Source organism: Prionailurus viverrinus, chromosome D2 (assembly GCF_022837055.1).
Source record: "Prionailurus viverrinus isolate Anna chromosome D2, UM_Priviv_1.0, whole genome shotgun sequence".
In the NCBI taxonomy this organism is placed as follows: Eukaryota; Metazoa; Chordata; class Mammalia; order Carnivora; family Felidae; genus Prionailurus; species Prionailurus viverrinus.
The window spans coordinates 72,063,313-72,083,857 of record NC_062571.1 but is presented as its reverse complement, the minus strand read 5'-3'; the positions used below and the strand labels follow the sequence as shown (position 1 = coordinate 72,083,857).

The 20,545-nt window shown below is 45.9% G+C and overlaps 1 protein-coding gene across 16 annotated transcripts in view; it reads left to right on the top strand.

The window, feature by feature from the left end:
- ABLIM1 (actin binding LIM protein 1) overlaps positions 1-20,545 on the top strand; it is a 299,642-nt gene that overhangs the window by 183,354 nt on the left and 95,743 nt on the right. For all 16 annotated transcript variants that reach the window (XM_047826492.1, XM_047826487.1, XM_047826500.1 and 13 more), the window contains exons 5-6: positions 18,032-18,158; positions 19,826-19,919. In XM_047826492.1, the coding sequence (XP_047682448.1) occupies positions 18,032-18,158; positions 19,826-19,919 (221 nt within the window). The remainder of the gene's footprint in view (positions 1-18,031; positions 18,159-19,825; positions 19,920-20,545) is intronic.

Genomic DNA, 20,545 nt, shown 5'->3' with positions numbered 1-20,545 from the left:
CAGTCTCAGTACATAAGAATGAACTCAGCCACTTCTGGTCTGGAGGAATTCTATGCAATCTATAGCAGGGATTCTAAATCTTTTTGTTAAAGAATAATCCTTATACTTAGAGAAAGAGAGAGAGAGAGAATGTTCTGACCAAAGCATTTGCATAGAAATTGGATTTGACCATTGGGTGTCTGATTCAACACAACCGGATCCTTAGCATGAATTTATATGTCCTGCTGATAAATATTAGCAGCCTGAATAGCACAAGAGCTATAAAGTAGACCCCAGTCTTTGACACCTAGGGGAGTTTGTAGTGCTTCACTTTTCATATCTACCCTGCCCGAAGCAGGTCACTGGGAAGGTTATCTGGGAAGGTCACTGGGAAGGTTATCACCCCGTTATCTGGGAAGGCCTGCTTTGAAAGTGCACTACTAAAAACTTTGGAGGAGTTCTTCAGTCTAGCTAAGAAGCAAAGGATTTGGGGCTCCTGGGTGGCTCAGTTGGTTCAGCATCTGGCTTCAGCTTAGGTCATGATCTCATGGTTCATGAGTTCGAGCCCCACATCATGCTTGCTGCTGTCAGCACAGAGCCCGCTTTGGATCCTCTGTGTCCCCCTCTCTCTCTGCCCCTCCCCTGCTCATGCTCTCTCTGTCTCAAAAATAAACAAACCTTAAAAAAAGAGAAAGAAACAGAAATAGATATTTTTCAAGGCCCCCGTCCTCTTTGCCCATGCAATTTGGGAATGGGTTTCCTCATCAGAGTGCTACCAAAATGGTTATTCCAATTTTTATCAAACATGTTTTTGCTTTACCTGTATTTTCTATCTTATATGACGTACATGTTATGCACACAATAAAGAAATAAAAATTCTAAGCGTAAAAATGTATCATACTCCAATTCATTATATCCTTAATGCTAGATGTAATAACAATTGCTTGTGTGCAAATTGTTGGACAAAATCATATTTTCTCCTTTGCTCTCAAAGGATGAAATCTCTTTTCTATGCAACTGCCTTGGTCAGAACAGTTTTATTTTCAACAAGTACTGGTCTATTTAGATCAGTACTCAGATAACATTTATGGGGCATGTGGGTGTCTGTTAAAAAAAGAGTTCTTGTATATGGATACACACATGCAAAGTACCCAAGCTGGGCGGGCACACAAATACTATGGCAAGGGAATTTTCAGCAAGTTGCTGAAATTCACTGGAGCATGCTTGGAAAACACTTGCTTACTCTTTGTAATTCTTTTAAGAATTGTCGTGTACGTTAAACGATCCTGGTGTGACTTTAATTCTTATTTTGAAAAAATTCTTAAATTTGGAGCACCTGGGTGTCTCAGTCGGTTCAGCCTCTGACTCTTGATCTCGGCTCAGGTCTTGATCTCAGAGCCGTGAGTTCAAGCCCCGTGTTGGGCTCCACACTGGCCTCCGTGCTGGGCTCCACACTGGCCTCCGTGCTGGGCGTGGAGCCTACTTAAAAAAAAAAAAAAATCTTAAACTGGGCCAATCTCCCCTACATCAAAGCAAAAAATGAAACGCCTCTTTGATACTGTTCACAGAGCCAATGAAGTAGATCAGAGAGCCAAGGTCCTCTTTCCCCTTCGAAATGTTCTTTCAAAAACGAATCTGCTCTTCTGAACTGCAATTTTTATTTCATGATCGGTAGCTGGTTTCCCATCATCACTGAACAGGAGGGGAAAGACAGTGGGAGAGGAAGAGAAGTGAGGGGTAGTCAACAGAAGCGACATCAATGATGCGATGAGAATTCACGCAGAACAATTTCTGCTTGAGCTTCCTGGATAGAGGTGCGGTTTCTGCTACAACCAATGAGGAGACCTTGTCTGCACTGCTCTGGTTTAGAGAGGACTCCCGGTGGCGTGCCCGTGACGTCACGGTGCTCCCGTCCACCTTACGTTCTTTTAACGTTTATATGTGTTTTGTCTACTTCATCACACACTCTCCTGGTACTCACTGTGGATCCGGTACTGTGTACCTTGTCCACGAATTTTAACTCATGTAATTCTCAGAACCACCCACCGGGTTGGCACTAAAACTAGCCCCTTTACGCAGAGGAAGAGACGAAGGGCCATGGAGGTGAATTTACCCAGGATCGCAGACAGTAAGCAGTGGGGCTGGGTTTACAGACCTGGGCTGCCTGGCTCCAGATGCCATACCGCGTGCCTGATGATATTCCACAGCATGGGCTTCACTCTCTGCTGAGCCTCAAACGATGGCCTGACTCGTCCGTGTGTTTACCTGAGTGTCCTGCCTCCAGGGGCTGTGCGCTTTCTACACGGCACAGCTGCCTTGCTTTTGTAGCCAGGTTTGATGACTGGAAGCCACCAGGAAGTTTTCTGCAGAAGCAAACAACTTCCCTTAAACATGATCGCCCCTGAATTAGCTAAAACTCTTGCGGCATCCGGTCTGCTGCAATTTGAATTCAATAAGCAGTAAACCTTCCGTACCCTGGAGCGATGGTCAAAATTACCTCAGAGGGTTGTGATGAATGTTAATTAAGTTGTTTTTCCTACTTAAAAAAAATCAATTGCCCATGTCTAGCGGATCCACACTTTAAAAATAAAAAGTGACGTCCAGGAGACGTTAAGTCCTCCCAGAAGGTCACATGCACTCCACTGAGGCTTAATTTTTCTCCAGCCTTCACGTATTTGCCAGCAGTTGGGGAACTGGATTCACACGGGTTAAGGAGCCTGGGGTAGGGGGGACGTACATGTGTGGCATCCTAGAGTGTAGGGAATCGGGTTTGGACCTTCGTTTCCCACACAGCTTCTGTCTATTTCAGGCACCTGAGCAGGAGTGGCTGTTGTCTGCAATGACCTTTTCCATTTCCAAGGGTGTCTGACTAGCATCTGATTGCGTGTGGGTTTGGTGGGTTGACGGGGCGACCACCCCCACACAAAGGCATGCCAGCCCATCTTCCCCTCTCTCCCCCTCTGCACAGCATTGTCACGATTCCAACTGCAGTAGAGACTTCTACAGGTATCGGGGCAAATGCTCGAGTCGGCCCGAATTTAAGTCATTTCAGATAAAGAATCACCTGCATGTTTTCAAAGGGGAGGAAGAACTTTTCCATTAGTTTACATTTCTGTGCGGTGCAGTAGCTTTTGATAGTTGCAAGGTAATTTTTATTTTATCTTAAATTCTCTCCCCCAGATCATCTGCAGGTTGAGTGGGACTTGTCTGCTGAGACACCTAAGAATAGGTCGGTAGTGATAATCTGACGCTGCCGTCAGACTGCCTGGGTCACATCCTAGCTCTGCCACTTGCTAGCAGTCTCTTTACCTCTCCAGCCTCTCCAGCCTCCACTGCCTTATCTGTAAACTGGGATGGTAATAGTTACCTACCTTATAGGATTAAACGGATACATATATGAAAGTGCCGTTTAGTTATAAGACAATAACCTACTGTTCGGGCATTTATTTTTGAATATTTGTGTCAGACCATCACTACTTTTTGTGACCCTGCTTTTTTCACTCTGGTATTCATGATATGTCTTTATGTGCTCATTTGATACTTTGCCCCAGTTTAAAAACCAGTGAAGGTAGGAACACAGATAGCCCCTGGATTCTTGGAGTTTGACTCTTGGTGATGTAGTTTAGGGCAGGGTCTCCAAAATCAGATCTGCTTTAGACACTGCCTGTCGAGAGGATGTATGGGTTCTGGACATGTGGTGGCTGGTTCTAACCCCTTTCTACCACGCACAGGCTGTGTAGCCTTGAGAGTTCAGTCTCCGCCTCCGTTTGTTTGCCTGCAAAACAGGAAACAATAATAGTTCCTTTTTCAGTGGACTGTGCAGATTCATATAAATAACATGTCTGAAAGATTCATGACATTTAATAAGCTCATCTGTATGCTAACCATTATTCTTTACGGAAGTTACAAGACTAGAACTTGAGCTTTAGAGATATTTAGAGCCAGAAAGGAACCAAAGAAGAGGGCACAGCATAATGGTTAAGAATATGGCCTCTCCACTTCAGAAAGCCTGGGTTGGAATCTTCCTCCTCCTTCTGCCTGGCCAGGGAGCCTTGGACAAGTTATTGACATTTTAGAACCTTACCACCCTCATCTAAAAATTGGAAAATAACTACTTCCAAGGGTTATTATGAGAGTTGAATGAAATGCTGCAAGAGAGGACAGTCTAAATATGGAGAGGGTTCTTGTAAAAGCAGTGCAGGGGGAACCCCAAACCCCAAAGGCCTTGTTGTTCTGTGTCCCGAGACGTGAAACTGGAAAGATGGAGTGACAGGGCCAGGTCTCGGGAGGCCTTGAGGAGTTTGGCAAGGTGGAACTTCTGAGAATAGTTTTTGATCTAGAGGACGACCAGATGAAAACAATGTTCTAGAAAGATCAGTATGGTAATGGTGGTAGTGCAAAATCAGTGCAAAGTCAGTGCAAAATTATGATTTTGGTATGCAAAATCAATGCCTGGGGATCAGCGATCTACCCATTGATTGTGGGTGGAGGTAATAGCAGGGAACAAAGATGATGAATGTAAATGTCAAAGAACGATACAGGTTGTCACTCATTCAACAAACATTTCTTTGAGTACCAGCAATGTTCCACCAGGCAAATTCTTTATTATATAGTTAACATATTACCGTAAGACAGTTGTCCCGCCTGAGAAACCAACATTGGGACAAAACCTATTGCATTTTAGTTATTTAGACGTGTGCCCACCCACCTCCAGCACCAAGATAATGAACTCATTAATACAAGGACCCTATTTCCTCTGTCTTCGACAAGGTCTAGCATGTCAAGCCCTGTATAAGCATCCTGGAAACTGAATCAAAGCCATCTCTTTCTCTAAATGGGCTAATGACAATCTTCCCTTTTTTAAGGGGTTTAGGTGTTCCTCGTAAAATAATAAAAATCTTACAGAAAAGTGCAAGGAAGGAGATAGAAATCACCTGAAATCCCATCACCTACAGATCATCTCCACGCATGGATTTTGCTAAGTCCTCCAGATGTGTGCAATTGTACATAAATTTGTCCCATAGCATTTTGTTCACGCGTCTTCTTTTCAAAACCCATTTATTATTTTGATTGTCACACAAAAGACTGAAAGCCTTGCATTTGCTTAGGCCCCTTGGCAACAGGACTAGCATGCATGTGTCCTGGGCAAAGATGCTTTGCCTCTCTATTATGGCCGTTATTACCGTATATTCCTGCTAGTTCTTTGTATGTTTATCTCTCCCACCAGACTGTGAGCTACTTAATAACAAGGACGGTTGTTTTGTTTTGTTTTGTTTGTTTTTTTGGTTTTTGGTCCTTATGAATCTCACTGGGTTCACAGTAAACGCATGAATGTTCATTTAGTGAGTGAATCCATGCCTTCCCTGGGGGGGCTTTGAGAGAGTAAATCTCAGCTCCCAGGTCTGGAATGTTGAGTTCTGACGACTGTTTGAATGAATAAGTGAAATTGAAGACTGGAGATGACTTTTGTGATGTGGTGAAATCATATGGGTACAGCTTGGGTGCATTGGGCAGTAAGGGATAATGGCATGTTTAAACTCACCTTCACGTTCTTATTTACAAGCTTTCTCCCTTGTTTAATAAAAGGGGATGTGGTTATTGCTTCAGATAAATTTGGTGATGACAGTCTTGGGTTCTGGCCCGAGGGGCAGGGGTCTAACCTCGTGTGTCAGTTCCCGTATTGCTGTACTGGCTATGGAGGAGGGTGTTGAGAGAGTTTGGAATGTACACGGTAGCCAGAGGGTCATTGCAGAGAGGCAAAGTACGTTGCAAAAAGGAACATTAATATTCAGACTTTTTTCAGACTGAAATCTATAACGATTATGAGTCAGACATAAAGATCCCAGAGTGACACATCTTTTCACTTAACCAGAGCCTCGATCATCTTAGTTGTAAGAAAGGAGGAGAAGTCTCTGCTTATTAGGGAATGGGTATACCTTACATGGAAGAAAGTGAAAGTGAATACCAAAAGCATCTTAGCAAATGGAAAGTCAATGACATTTTGTTATTCGCTTTGTTTCAATAGCTATGCCTCTTACATAATAAGATCCACACCTTCTAACAATATGTCAGTAAAACTAGGATTTTAATGATTGGACCAGCAGTCATTCTTCAGATTCTTTTTAATTTTTTAGTAGCAGTAAAAATCTAGCTGTGTGTACTTAGAGTTGTATGTCCCTGTAGATTGTCCCAGAAGGATATTTGAGAAATGGCTATTAGTACTTGTCTCCAGCAGGGAGGGAGGGAAGGAAATTATTTTTACTATATGAAAACAAAAATTGTAACCATGTGTATATCTTATCTATTTAAAACCAAAATAGATTAAAAAATAAAATAATGCTAATTTTATGAAGTAAAATGAAAGACCTAGTCCAGACTAAAGTCTCAGTGCATTTTGCCCTTGCTGTGACCTTCAGTGTGTCTGTATTAAGTGATTGGTCACATAATGAAAGTCCTGAAACAGACATCCTACCCCTTCTTTTTTTCTTCCCGTCTCTGGGAGGGAGTGAATGAGCTGATGTTTGCTAATGAGTATTGAACCTTAGAAACTGACGTGGAACTCAAGTGCGATTTCCTCTTTGGCAAGAGCTCCAGTGGGCTGAGTGACTGTAGCCAGTTAAAGATTTATCATAAAACTCTTCACCAGGTTGGGGTGTCTAGGTGGCTCAGTCAGTGAAGCGTCCGACTTCAGCTCAGGTCATGATCTCGCAGTTCATGAGTTCGAGCCCCGCGTCAGGCTCTGTACTGACAGCTTGGAGCCTGGAGCTTGCTTCGGATTCTGTGTCTCCCTCTCTCTCTCTACCCCTCACCTCTCTCTCTCTCTCAAAAATAAATAAACATTAAAAAAAAAAACAAAACTCTTCACCAGGTTAAAGTTTACAACTAAATTAGGGGAATCAGTACAAAAACAACCCTTCTTGGTACATTTTTAATTGAAGTGCAGTTCACATAACAAAATTCACCATTTTCATGTGAACATTTTAGTAAACATTTACAATGTTATACAACCACAACCTCTATCTAGTTCCAAAACATTGTTATCAACCCCAAAAGAAAACCCCATATCCATAAAGCAGTCCCATTTCCTCCTCCCAGCCCCTGCCAACCACCGATCTTCTGTCTATTTCTGGATATTTATGGATTCTCAATATTTCGTATAAATGGAATACCTAAGTGGCCTTTTGTTTCTGTCTTCTCCCACTTAGCTTAATGTATTCAAGGTTCCTACAGGTTGTAGCATTTATCAGTACTACGTTCCTTGTCGTGGCCGAATAATATTCCTTCATGTGGCTAGAACATGATTTGTGTATGTGTGCATCTGTTAACCAGCATTTAGGTCAGATTCATCTTTTTTGGCTGTTATGAATCGTGCTGCTGTGAACATACATGGATGATTATTTGAGCTCCTCTTTTTTTTTTTTCAACGTTTATTTATTTTTGGGACAGAGAGAGACAGAGCATGAACGGGGGAAGGGCAGAGAGAGAGGGAGACACAGAATCGGAAACAGGCTCCAGGCTCTGAGCCATCAGCCCTGAGCCCGACGCGGGGCTCGAACTCACAGACCGTGAGATCGTGACCTGGCTGAAGTCGGCCGCTTAACCGACTGCGCCACCCAGGCGCCCCTGAGCTCCTCTTTTTAACTCACATGGCTCCTTGTACAGTTTTAAGAGGGGTTGGCTGAGGACTGTCCCAAATGTCAAAAACAGTGAATCTCCCCCTGGAGAGTGTTGGGCTGGAGTCCACTAATGTTTCACAGTGTGGCAGGCTGAGGCGTGACCACCGCTGAATGGCCGCAGGGGGCAGCCTTCGTCTGGGGCACCTTGTTTGTTCCCTCTCCTAGTCTTTCTTCTTCTTTCCCACTCGTTTTCTTCCTCCATTGCTGGCCGTAACTTGAGCAGAGGACTACTTCGTCCTGCTGGTGGAAGTCTGACCCCTAGTTTTCTGAACCCTGTCTAGCAGAGTATCAGCGGTGCCGAGGACTCAGGTTTTGAACTTCAGACATGTCAGTTCTGTCTTCCTGCACGCATCCGTCTCACCGTTCCCCGTTTGAGGGGTGGCTCAGGGATCGAGCAGTGTTCACAAGGCCTGTCTGGATTATTCACTGTAGGCAGAAAGAACTGCCGCAAGCCCACGGAGCCGAGGGCTGGGGGAGCAGTCATTTACTCTCTCCCGAGGGAGGCCCCGTGGCAAGGATGCCCACTCCACTGAAGCCACGGCCTGAACTCTTCACCCGCGCAGGTTGGAAATCGGTATCCTTGAGGCCGCCATGTGACCGTAACCTTTTCCAGGAGCATCCCATGATCGGGTAGTGTTCGGCTCTGTTTCCATGATGCCCCAATTTCCTCTGGCCGTCCTGGTGGCATTTGCAGTCAAAAGAGAATCCTACTCTTGATCTCCGGTGAATCCCGGTGATGTTTGCATCATCAGAAACGACGCGGAGCGACCACACGAGACAGATGGAGGCTGACAGTGGAGGGGACGGGCCCGAAAAGCAGTGAGCCTTCGGGCCTGTCCTCCACCCGCTGGGCTTTTGAAATTGTTAGCTAGGAATTTTGAAGTTGTGAATGTATCGAACAGGGTGATGGTTTACTCTATGAACGTAGCCCTCCCCCTCCATTTTTTAGTTAGAGTTCTGAAGACGGGCATGGGAACATGCAGACACACCGAGTTCTCTTTCAGAGGACCTTAACCTAAAAATTAGAGTAGATGACAAACAGAACTAATGTTTTATGCTCAGTTTTTTATTTCCCCTCAAAGAATCTCATCCCATCTCTGGAAAGTACAAGCATGTGATAATTTTTATTCGTAGCTTGGAGAATGGCAGAGGGGCTGTTCAGGAGATTGTTACGCAAGGCAGAGGATGTTAACGTCCTAACCAGTTCTAACCAGCTTTCGATACCCTTTCCGAAGTACATGCTCAGTCTCAAATATGCATGGTCTCAAATATCTGGCATTCTCCCTGTACATAAGGCACCCGGCGCGCTCACCCATGGCAAGCAAGCCACGGGAAGCACAGTGGGATACAAGGCCCATTGGAACCAGTGCTGAGTCCGGTGCCGAGGGCCATGGCATGTCTATGGGCCGTTCGAAGCCATCATCCAAAGGCAACTAGCAGAGATTCTCAGACTCCCCAGTCTGATGCTTTCGGGGTGCAGGTCTGGGCTGGTACCAAATCCATGGAGAAGAAAGGCAAACGGTCTGGCTCCTTTGAATTTCCTGTTCAGATCCTGGTCATGAACATGGGAAAAACACACACACGGTACTAGGTAGAGGAGAGGGCTTCCTAACCCTGAGAATCCATAATAACTCTCCGCAGAATTCTGTGAGTGCTGGCCTAGGGATCAGAACTGGAAGTTTTCAATGGGTAAATGGTCTGTATTTATGAAGATTATGGGCCAAGTAACTGAAATTCCTTGAGCATATATGATACTCCGTTTAAAAGAATGAAAGATAGGATTTATAGGACTTGGAAAATGGCTTGCCAGGCCTGCCTTCAGCTTTCCTGAGGAAGGCTGACAAAGTGTTGCTATTATGGCCCATGAAAACGTGTTTTGTTGCGCGGTATTGTTTTCCAAAGACAACCAGAACCTTCACTTAAAATAGCAGGTCCGAGGCTGCTCTGGCTTGTGATGTTTCCACCGTGGCCATCGAGACCGCAAAGGGAACAGCTGACCTAAGCAGGGACATGAGAGATTACGGAAAAGTCCGGTTCAAGGTGACATATTTAGGCAGCACATCACCTCTTAAAATAATTCATTTTTAGTGACTTGAGATGTACATTACTTATGGCATTGAGACCCCTTTGGCCACAGAGTGGCAAGTATGTTGTACCTTCCTGAACTTTCCCACCTACCCCCTGCCCCCGCCAGTATTTATCTTATGACCTCATACTGCTTTTTGGTTACTGGCAGCATAGAATTTCAGAAGTCAGGAAGTGCTTTTTATTTTTTTATTTAAAAAAAAAATTTTTTTTTTAACGTTTATTTTTGAGACAGAGACAGAGCATGAACGGGGGAGGGTCAGAGAGAGGGAGACACAGAATCGGAAACAGGCTCCAGGCTCTGAGCTGTCAGCACAGAGCCCGACGCGGGGCTCAAACTCACGGACCGCGAGATCATGACCTGAGCCGAAGTCGGCCGCTTAACCGACTGAGCCACCCAGGCGCCCCCAGAAAGTGCTTTTTAAAACCAATTCTTGAGAAGTGCTTAGCCTAACATGCTCAGTTTCACTTTGTGTTTGGGCCTCTCCCTGTCCTTTCTTACGGTGACCCCACACCCATGGTATCTGCCATGACATGCTAGAAAAGTGAATTGTGGGCTCATTTCTGTGACTTGGTTGTTTTTCCAAAACTGGCCTGTGGACAGTCAACATCCGTCTACTCAGAGAGGTCTGGTCTGGAACGTGACCACACTGAACAGCCTAGACGATGAAAGGAAATCAACATTCCACCCTATCCATGTGTTCGATTGACATTCCTGTCACTACTCAGTATAATGTGCCCTTTTTGGTCAAGGAGAAGTGTTTTCAAACACCCAAATCTTCTATATCTTAAAGATGTTAAACCCTAGGCCAACTCTTAGTTTTAAAAATAACTTCAGGAGAATCTGGATGTTTTCGTTTTGTAATCTATGGGTTGCAAACTGAAGGGTCTATAAAAAAAAAAAAAAAAAGGCCAGGCTATTAACACAGATTCAGTCAGTGTCAGTTCAAAAGTGACAACAGGTGGCAATTGACATTTAGACTCTGTGGAGGGATGGAAACCCTAGCAAAGTGAGCAGCCACCACAGACCTCCAAAGTGTTATTCCCGTGAAGGAACCCACGTGTCAGAGGCTGACCCGACATGTGTTAAAGGCTTGTGTAGAAGGCAGCTTGTTAACCTAAGAGAATCAGGTCACTCTTCTATTGCGTCCCCCCTTTTCCTCTGTTTTGGATAGAACAGCTGCTCTCTAGCTTTCTGCTGTTACCATGTTATCACACAGATAATGAGAAATCCGTGTCCTGTAGGAACAGTTGAATGACAAGATCCAGTGTCATCAAAATTCAGGATCTGAAGTTAGCCAAACTCTGGAACTTAAATTTGGTTTTTGTTTTCTTTTTCCCGGAGCTCTTGAGTCCTGGCCCAGGGATGAAGTGCCTCTAGTTAGCAGTCTATTAAAAGGACACCACTTGAATATTTTATAGGGTCTCCAAAGCCTTACTCTACTTTCTAATAATAACAATCTAAATCTGAAATGATTTTGCTTCTGTTTATTTTTCCTCCCCGTGTATAGCCATGAACTTGTGTGCTAATCTTCGGTGATGACAAATCGAGTTTCTTTTCCAGTATTATTTTTAAAAAAGGATTCCAGGGAAAGCTTGAATTTTCTGGAACTTACATGGGCAGCAGTTTAAATACTTAAAGGTGATTTCCTTTCGTTCTTAATTAAAAAAATTTTTTTTCAGTAAAGGAAAGAGATACTCGGAACTGACTCAAAATACTTGTGGACGTTTTATTTATTATTTTTTTAAGTTTCTTTATTTATTTTGAGAGAGAGAGAGTGAACTCAGGCGGCAGAGGAGCGGAGAAGTAGACAGAGAATCCCAAGCAGTCTCCGCACCGTCAGCACAGAGCCTGAAGCAGGGCTCGAACTCAGGAACTGTGAGATGGTGACCTGAGCTGAAATCAAGAGTTGGACGCTGAATCGGCTGAGCCACCCAGGCGCCCCTCTGTGGACTTTTTATAACCTCACAGGATCTCAGCAAGCATCAGTTAAATTGGGAAAGTCTTTTTCTGGTCCCTTTTATGATTTACGTCATTTTCACAATAATTCTCCACTTACACAGGCTTTCCCCTCCGGTGAACACTTCGTATTCCAGTTCCCCCCTGGCTGGTTTTGCCCACTGATAGCACAAGAGACTAGAATCAGGAAAACAAACCTGTGATTGGACGTCTAGGTTCTGAGAAGCCCCGCCCACTGTAAAGTCCTGGGTTCATGTGCATTTGCAAATAGAAGATTCCCACTGTGCAGTTAATTGGACACTGTTGAGCTGTGTGGCTGCATGCAAAGCCAAGGCTCACCCTGGGCCTTCGTTGGCTGTGTGTAAAGTGAAGCGTTTGCATCACATGGGCTTGAAGGTCCCTCGGGCTCTCAAATGCTCTGTGATCTGTAAAATCCAGATAATCACCGCCCTTCTAGGTGAGCGTGAGCCCTGAGAGGGGGTTGAGAGAACAGACGCACAAGACCTTTCAAAAGTTACAAGCTGAACAATAACTATAATGATAGTAATGTTAATATGATGATGATGATGGATCCAGAGAAACCAAAATGCCTCCCCCAGAGGCTGACAGTGGGCCTTGCCTGTTTGTTAAGGGGGAGATGAAATGCAGGTTTTGTGAGACTATTGCACCTTTGAGAATAGACGCTGAGTGTTTACGTGTGCCCACACTCTCTCCAGTCTTCACAGCGGCCCAGGAAGGCGGGTGCTGCCAGCCTACCCATTTTCCAGATGAAGAAACTGATGGCCAGTGGTTACCTAGCCTGCCCAAGGTCCCTTGGCTCAGTGTCTGAGCTGGACTTCCACTCCAGGTCTCTCTGCCTCCAAAGCCCTTGACCGCTGGGACAGGCACAATTTGTGTGTAGAACAGGCCAAAGCACACATTGGACACAACAGTGAACAGCCTTCTTTTTCCCTATCATTACTTTTATTATCCAGAATTCCCTTTCCCACCCTTGATCATGTCTTAGATCCCATAGCTTTCTGGTCACCTTCGGCTCCTAGAAGTCCTCGCCTATTGGAAACTCGATTCTCTCATTCATCCCAGAGCCACACCTTTTCCCAGCTCAGATCCGACCCAAACCGGAGACCTACAGTGGGCATAAGCTCTTCTTTACCTCCTTCTATACCTCCTTCCTATCCTGTGGCTCTTTGGGGACCAGGCAGGGGCAGGGATTTGGAGGTAGAAGGGACAAGGTGTTAGAAATCTGGTATTGTCATGCTTCTGTCTCCGCTAACACGGCTGGAGACCTTTTTCTATGGGGTGCAATTTGAGTTCTTGAACAAAAGCATGCAATTTCTGGTTAACCTCTTGCAACGAACTCAGGTCCTGCTGCCTAGTGGTCTCCTAGCCTCTTACTAATGAAGTCCCACACCCTCCGCAGACAGTTTTCTCCTGTGGGTTCATTCCAGATGCTTGGGCGTAGGCACCAGCCACAGGACACAAGTGCATCCCCAGGGAGCCAAATGGTGGAAATGTATGCCATTCCCACTCCAGCCTCTCCTTAGCCTGCCATTCGGGGGGGCTCCAACCAGCTTCCTGCTTTCCAAATCTTCCAAATTCATCAGGCTCTAGGTTTTTTGTTTATGAATGCTTCCAGGCTCCGGGACACCCCAATCGGTTTGTTCTAAGAACTCTAACATCAAGCTTCTCTCGGACCCACAGCAGCACTAGAGCCTGAGCTTTCCCACTCAGTAAACATCTAGGTCCTTCTCCCCGGGGCCTCTAAATCCCTGTCACAGCAGAGGGGAGAGAACACCACCACACTCCTGCTGTGTGGACAGCTCCCCGCTGACTCCTCTGTGCCCTTCCAAATCTCTGATTTCAGAGGTAGGTGGGTAATAGGGGTTGGTAGTCATCAGATGGATCCTACTGTCTTTTGGAAAGTCCTGTAGGGATTCCGGGCACCCTTCCGTGGGAGATGGAATATTTATTACCATCGTCTTCAGCTCTGAGACCGTGGCCCCAAATGCCAAGACACTAGGAAAATTCCCATTCTGTCTTCTAAAAGTTTTGATCCCAGCTGCGTAGCTACTATGAATGTCAGTGTCCAGCTTCGTCAATGGTTCTGGGCATGACTGAAGCCGGCAGGCCTAGGAAGGTGGGGGTGGGGATTTCGTTACCACATGGTTTTCTTTCCTAGACCTCCGTGTCCTCAACCGCCATCTCCAGAGAGGCATCTTCACAGAGTAAGACGTCTTTTGGGCCCTTACTTTTCCCAAGTGAGGAATTCTGAGAAGACAGAAGTAGTTCTCAAGGAGATCAGAGGTACCCAATCTGATAGGACCTTAAGTGCTGCCCAAGTGATGACATCTTTTTCAGCTTGGGAATGCAAGTTTATTTTCTGAGAGCCATTTGTCACCTTCTCCGACTTCAAAACTTTTGAAGCCCAGGTGTCCATGACCCTATGCCAAAAAAAAAAAAAAAAAAAAAAAGAGAGAGAGAGAGAGAGACAGGACCCCTGTTCTCAAGGATATTTATTGCCTTTGAACAAAATGATACAAATATCGAAGCAGGTGTGTAGTTGGATGTTAGTTTAACATGGACATAAGTAGCCAAATTCTTGCTCTTCTCTTGGCTCTTATTGCCAAGAATGAAAGGCTTGGGGCAGAATATTTACAGTTGGTTTTTTTTTTTTTTCTATTGACACGTTTGGTCATTAGTTGTTTTTGCTGGGATATTGGCGAGTTGCTAGAGGATTTGAATTCCTTGATGCTGCTTCACATTCACCTATTTCTGACTTTGGCAATAATTCCAGCACCAATCACCAGCTTTCTATATTTATCAGCAGCTGCTTCAGTGATGTGGAAACAATTTTCTCAACAGCTGAAAAACATGAAGATACAGAGTAGGACATTTTGTTCTTTATAAAAGAGCTTAGTTGGGATGAGCATGGGAGAAGGGAACAATCCAGCACGAATCATTTTGTCCCTGCATCTTTCCCACTTTGCCCATCAGGCCATGTGTGACATCAGGCTTAAGTGGAGAATTTATGGTTTGCCCAGAGAGGAATGAATGGGTAGCCTCTGTGACATGTACCAGAATCCTTTGAACCAGATGATATGAACCAGTATTCTACTTTCTTAGAAGGTGGTCTTTGATTTGCTTGATTTATGACTTAAGGTTTGGGATGAAGGAGGCTCATCCCCAGCCTCTCTTTCCAGCCCAGCTTTACCAGCTGCCTGGCTCTAGGCATTCGGCATTCGGTGAATGCTTTTCTACAGACCATTATCAAAATCAGTTCCGGAACATCTGCCTTCCATGGGACACTGCAGGGCACAGAGGATCTGAGAAGTATGGGACACCACCTGTGAGGTCAGAGGCTTCCAGACTGCAAGGTACTTGGACTAAACTGATTGAATAATAAATGGTACCAGGTCTCCGTAGCCCTCACATGGTGCCTGGTTCATCCAAAGCCCTCCATGCAGAATGATCAGAGATGTCGCTGTTGCTCTTGAATTGTGTCTCATCTGCTTTCAGAGCTCCGAGACATCTAGGCATTAATGCGTTTGCACAGAGAACAAGACTTAGAACCCAGAAACGTGGTTTCTAGTCCCAGCTCTGCTCCTACCGAGGAAAGGTGGAGCCACGTTGAGAAGCTAACATGAACCGAGGGTTCCAAATGTCGTGCAAAGCACATCCCAGTGCAGGGTCTTTGTCCTCATTGCAACCTAGGAAGAGGGCCAGCATTTCACAGATGAAGAAGGGAGTGTTCAGAGACTGTCACTTTCCCAAGTTAACGTCGAGTTAACGTCGATGCCAACTCCAAAGCCTGGACTCTTACCATTCCAGGCCTCCCATCTCCCAAGATCTCAGCGCTGCGCAAGAGGAGACCCCATATGGCTCCACCAACCCCCCCCCCCGAGCCCAACTGTCTTCAGTTTGTAGAATTGAAAGCCATCTCTAAAATTTATTTTCTGACTTAAAAAAAAAATCTACCAACCAGCAGCTTCCTTGTTACTCTAAATCTTTACTGCCACCTAGTGGACGTATCTAATCAGAGGAATGAAAAATTCAGTTCAACTTGGATTAAAAACTGTCAATTCATCTTAAACTCATCCTGTGTTCCTAACCTTTAAAAATTGTATTTATGGACAAATATCATGGCCTTCCATTTTTATCCTTGCAGTAAACTACCAGGAGTTTCTGGGAAACCTATAAACTCCTCCTGCTTTAAAAAATAATAATAATAATGCTTTGTGATCATATAATACACACTCAGCTAATAATGGGCTATACTTACAGAAGTTCTAATCTGAAATATTTAGAACTTGTATAGCAATTATGTTTTTAACTTTATAAATATTTGCTTAACTTTTTTTTTCTTTTTTACATTCTCAGGGTAACAAAAAAATAATAATTCAAACAACACAGAGGATGTGAAGTAAAAAAGTCCTTCTCCACAGAAGGAACTATCTTAGGAATTTCTTTTTTTTTTTTTTTCCAAGAAATGTTTTATTTCATATACAGGCATGTGTACAAACACGTACAGTTTGCTAATTTTTTATAAAGGAGCTTCTGTTACGCATACTGTTCCACAGGTTGCCTTTTTCAACTTCGTCTGTTATGGACATGTTTCCATGTCAGACACAAATCAACTTCATTCTTTTCAATAGGATATAGTATTCCGTTACGGACTGTACTATAATTAATTTCACCAGTTCGTCATTAACGTCCATATAGGCTATTTTTGGTTTTGTTGTTACAAAAGTGCCGCAGGGAATACGTTTATTTTCTTCAGGGAAAACATACACGCCAGGCACACACGCACGCACGCTCATTTGCAAGCGTATTTGTAGACTGAAGTATTAGACGTGAACTTGCCGGATCCAAAGGTGTGTTAATACCCACTGGCCAAGATCACCAGAAACACGCCTGTAGTCACAAAGATAAAGGAGGAGAGGAGAGGAGGAGGAGGACGAGGACGAGGACCAGGAGGAGGAGAAGCCCAGTTAACTGAAACTGCTCCAAGGGAGAGCACAGGGGAATGGTGAGCCATCCCCGGAGGACTGTCCTAGGGTTCGAGCTCTTGCTGAGTGGTAGCAGGGAGGAGTCAGGGCCGCGGGAGCAGTTCTGGGCCGTGTACCGGCAAGATGCCGAGGCAGGTCACTGGGCATCTCTGTAAGTTTTTCTGGGAGGAGGGAGAGTTAAAGTAGGGTCAGGAGTGTCACCAGCAAAGAAGCAGCAGTCACACGTGTGGTCGGAAGAGGGGGGTGTTTCATCGTTTTGTGTGCCCGAGTGGCCTTGTCTGGGCATCGCTTCATTCCATGGGTGTTTCCTACGATCAGCTGGGGACGTGCTGGCCAGTCTCCCAGCAATGCGCCGTTTCATTTGCTCAGATACATTGACTTTAAATGTCTGTGGACGTTTATGTTGCTTTTCAAAAAGGTTGCATTAGTTGACATTCTCCTGGGTTCTTTTAAATGCTCAACTTCTCTAACAATGAAGTATTTAATAATCAGAATAATGGCAATTACAACACTGGGAAACGTTTATAGGGCCACTTCCCATGTGCCAGCCACTGCGTTAACTCCATTATTTCATCGAATCCTCATTGGAGGCTTGAGACACGTGTTAGTGGCATCCCAGCTTCCATCCGAGGAAACCAAGGCTTAGAGAGGGGGAGAACCGGCCCGGTCACGTGGCTGGCCAGCAAGTTGCTGAGCTGGGTTCAGAACCAGACCTTGCTCCTTCCAGAGCCCACGCCCTTTCCCACAAAGAAACACTTTCTCCTTCCTCTGCTTCACGGGAGCCTGCCATGGAGAATTTAAAGCTAGGGCATTAAGAGCTGTTAAACTGATGATCGCAAATCTTCCAAAGTCTGGTTTAGGATGATAAGGAAGTCGAGAGGCCCATTTACAAGAATGAGATTCATGGGCTCCTTTCCAGGAATCACATATATATTGTGAAGTGAGGCATCCTGCCTGAGATCTTTAGCTTCTCACATGTGCCCTCAATTAATAAAGGCCTATGAGAGCTTCCTGAAAAATCACAGCCAAGACCACGTAATTAAATATCCTCTGGGCCAGCTGGAGCTCAGAGGGTATTTAAATAATCCCCAAGGAAATAAACGGATGAAGGACATCCCTCCCCGTGGATCCACTGAGGTTCGTGAAGGTTCCGTGCTATGTGAGGATGGCAAGGACTCGGTGCAGGAAAGAGGGGAAGGACGTGGTGCCTCGGTAAATATCTGTTGAGTGTGGGACGGGCGCGGGCCGGGCTTCAGAGCTGGCCCACGTGCGTGGACTTAGCTGAACAAACGTGGGAGTCACTGCTGGCTTCTGCTCTTTTCCAGATTGTGCTGGCTGTGGAAGGGACATCAAGAACGGGCAGGCGCTGCTGGCCCTGGAGAAGCAGTGGCACTTGGGGTGCTTTAAATGCAAGTCCTGTGGGAAGGTTCTCACCGGGGAGTACATCAGCAAGTAAGATCGGGGCACAGGCCGCGGGATCCTTCCAGTGGGGCCTGCTCTGGGGAGGGGAACCCCCACCCCACCCCATTGGACATAAAGGCATTCACACCCCATAATCAATATGAACTTTCACTGTGCTACGTTTTTGTTTTTATAAAAGGAATTTTATTCTTCCGCTGTCCCTATAGTTTGCCTACGATGAATTTAATGAGACGTCAGTCACTGCCTAATTTAACGAACAAAACTGACATAATGTTACACTGTATGTTATAATCAATTCTTCAGTAATTTTACTTTCCCTAACCTTTTTTCTTTTCCTGTTTGGAACTAGTAGACCTTGCTCCTCCTCTAGGTCTTGAATGTGTTTGACACCTCCCCCCACCCCGCCCTGCCCTAAAAAAAACACACACGCAGGGTCTAAGCACTGAGCGCATTGGGACCAATGCATAATCCAACCCACCAGGGACGGGGTTCGTGTTAGAGTCAGTTAGAGCTGGTGTAACAGCTAAAGTGAAGTTTTATTTTGTTTTGTTTTTATAACGTAGCCTGGAGAAACTAGTTACAGCCGTTACCTTTCTTTTTTAAGTTTGTAAAATTTATTTTGAGAGAGACAGCGGGGGAGGGGCAGAGGGAGAGGAGGAATCCCAAGCAGGCTCCACACCGTCAGCGTGGAGCTCGGCACGGGGCTCGATCCCACAAACCACGAGATCGCGACCTGAGCCGAAACCAAGAGTGGGACGCTCAACTGACAGGAGCCACCCAGGCGCCCCTACAGTGGCTCCCTTTTGATTGAAGGAGGGAAGAATGAGGGGGGGGGGCGTCCAAAGGCAATGAGGGAAAATTTATTTTCGTCACTAAACCTTTCTATGCTTAAAAAATATTCTCCAACCAGGTAAATACATATCCGCTCTTCAAAAAACAATTTAAGAATACAGTGAAACAAAAAACAAACAAAAAAGTAGCGGGGGCCCCACCGCCTAGAAATCTAATTCTGTAGTCCTGGGTGAAGCTGAAACGCCTGTATCAGAAGGAAAAAGCTTCACGGGTGATTCTGACACACAGCCAGGGTAAGAGGAAAGAGAAAGATGCCCAGCCATTAAGCGAACGCAGAAGGCTGTGCGGGGGTAGGCCATTGGGATGTCTACCGTGGTGCTTCTGAACTTTTGCACTCAAGGGCACGCATAGAAAACAGTATTTTTTCTGTGCTCAGAGGTAAATAAATAAGGAGGGTTGGAGAGGCTGAGTGAGAAGGCCCTGTGCCCCTGGGGCCTCCTGAGGGCTGAGGACTTGGCGTCCCAGGCTCTGGCCTGTGAGCTCCAGGAGGTGGTGGGGGGCGGGTGCACGCTGACACCACGTCTGAAGCCCATCTGGCCTGGTGGTGAAAGAGAATGGCGCCCGTGTTTTGCTCGTTGGGTCCGAGACAACGGGGAAGCAGCCGTGGTAATCAGGTGGCGATTTGGCTGTTCTTTCTGTGGAGCCCGGAGAACCACAGCCGTCCCTCCACGTCGTGTGGCTTCGTGCACTTTGATCACGCCTGACCAGATCTCCCGGCCTGTGAATGCTGGGTGGGAGAGCATCACGCCCTACCACCTTCTGTGGCAAAGGGCCCCGGGAAGTGTGGGTCTGGCGTCTTCCAGGCCCCTCGGCCCTCTCAGGACCTGAAAACTCTTGTGTTGCAGGGACGGCGCTCCCTACTGTGAAAAGGACTACCAGGGGCTCTTTGGGGTGAAATGTGAAGCCTGTCACCAGTTTATCACAGGGAAAGTCCTGGAGGTAAGTGACACACGGGATGCCTTCGAAGCTACCATCGTCTTCCTCAGAGGTCGGCAGAACCACAAAAGAGGCTCTTCCACCGTTTTGTTTTTTTTCTTTCATCTTTACCCGCGGAGGAAAGAAAGTACTGGGAGCTGACTGATCTCTTCGCGATTTAACGTGTATTGTCTTCACAGGCGGTTGCTGCCAACTGTTCATGTGGAAATTGGAGTGAGGGACAATTTATCCAAAGAGATAAGGGGACTGTTAGGAACTATGTAGAAGGAAGAGGTATATTAGACTGTTTTTAGGAGTCAGAAAATGGGAAAGAGCGCGTTCGAGCCGCCTGTGTGGGAGCGCACGTGTGTGGGCTTGTGGGGGGGGGGTGCGCGTGCACGTGAGAGTGCACGGACTCGGGGGGCAAGGGCTCAGAATCGAAGTGAGGAAAAGAAAGGGCAGGTGGAAAGTGAAGGCCTACACCTCGCCACCCTTAAGAAAACCACATCCTGCGTGACCCAGAACTCCCTGCGGCTCGGGCCGAACCAGAGCCTGGCGGGTTCAGGTGTGACTGCCTTGTGCCACCGAGCCTGCTTCCTGCTTTCTCCGCAGCGGCCCCACCAGCTGCCGCCTCTGGGCTGAGCGGAGCC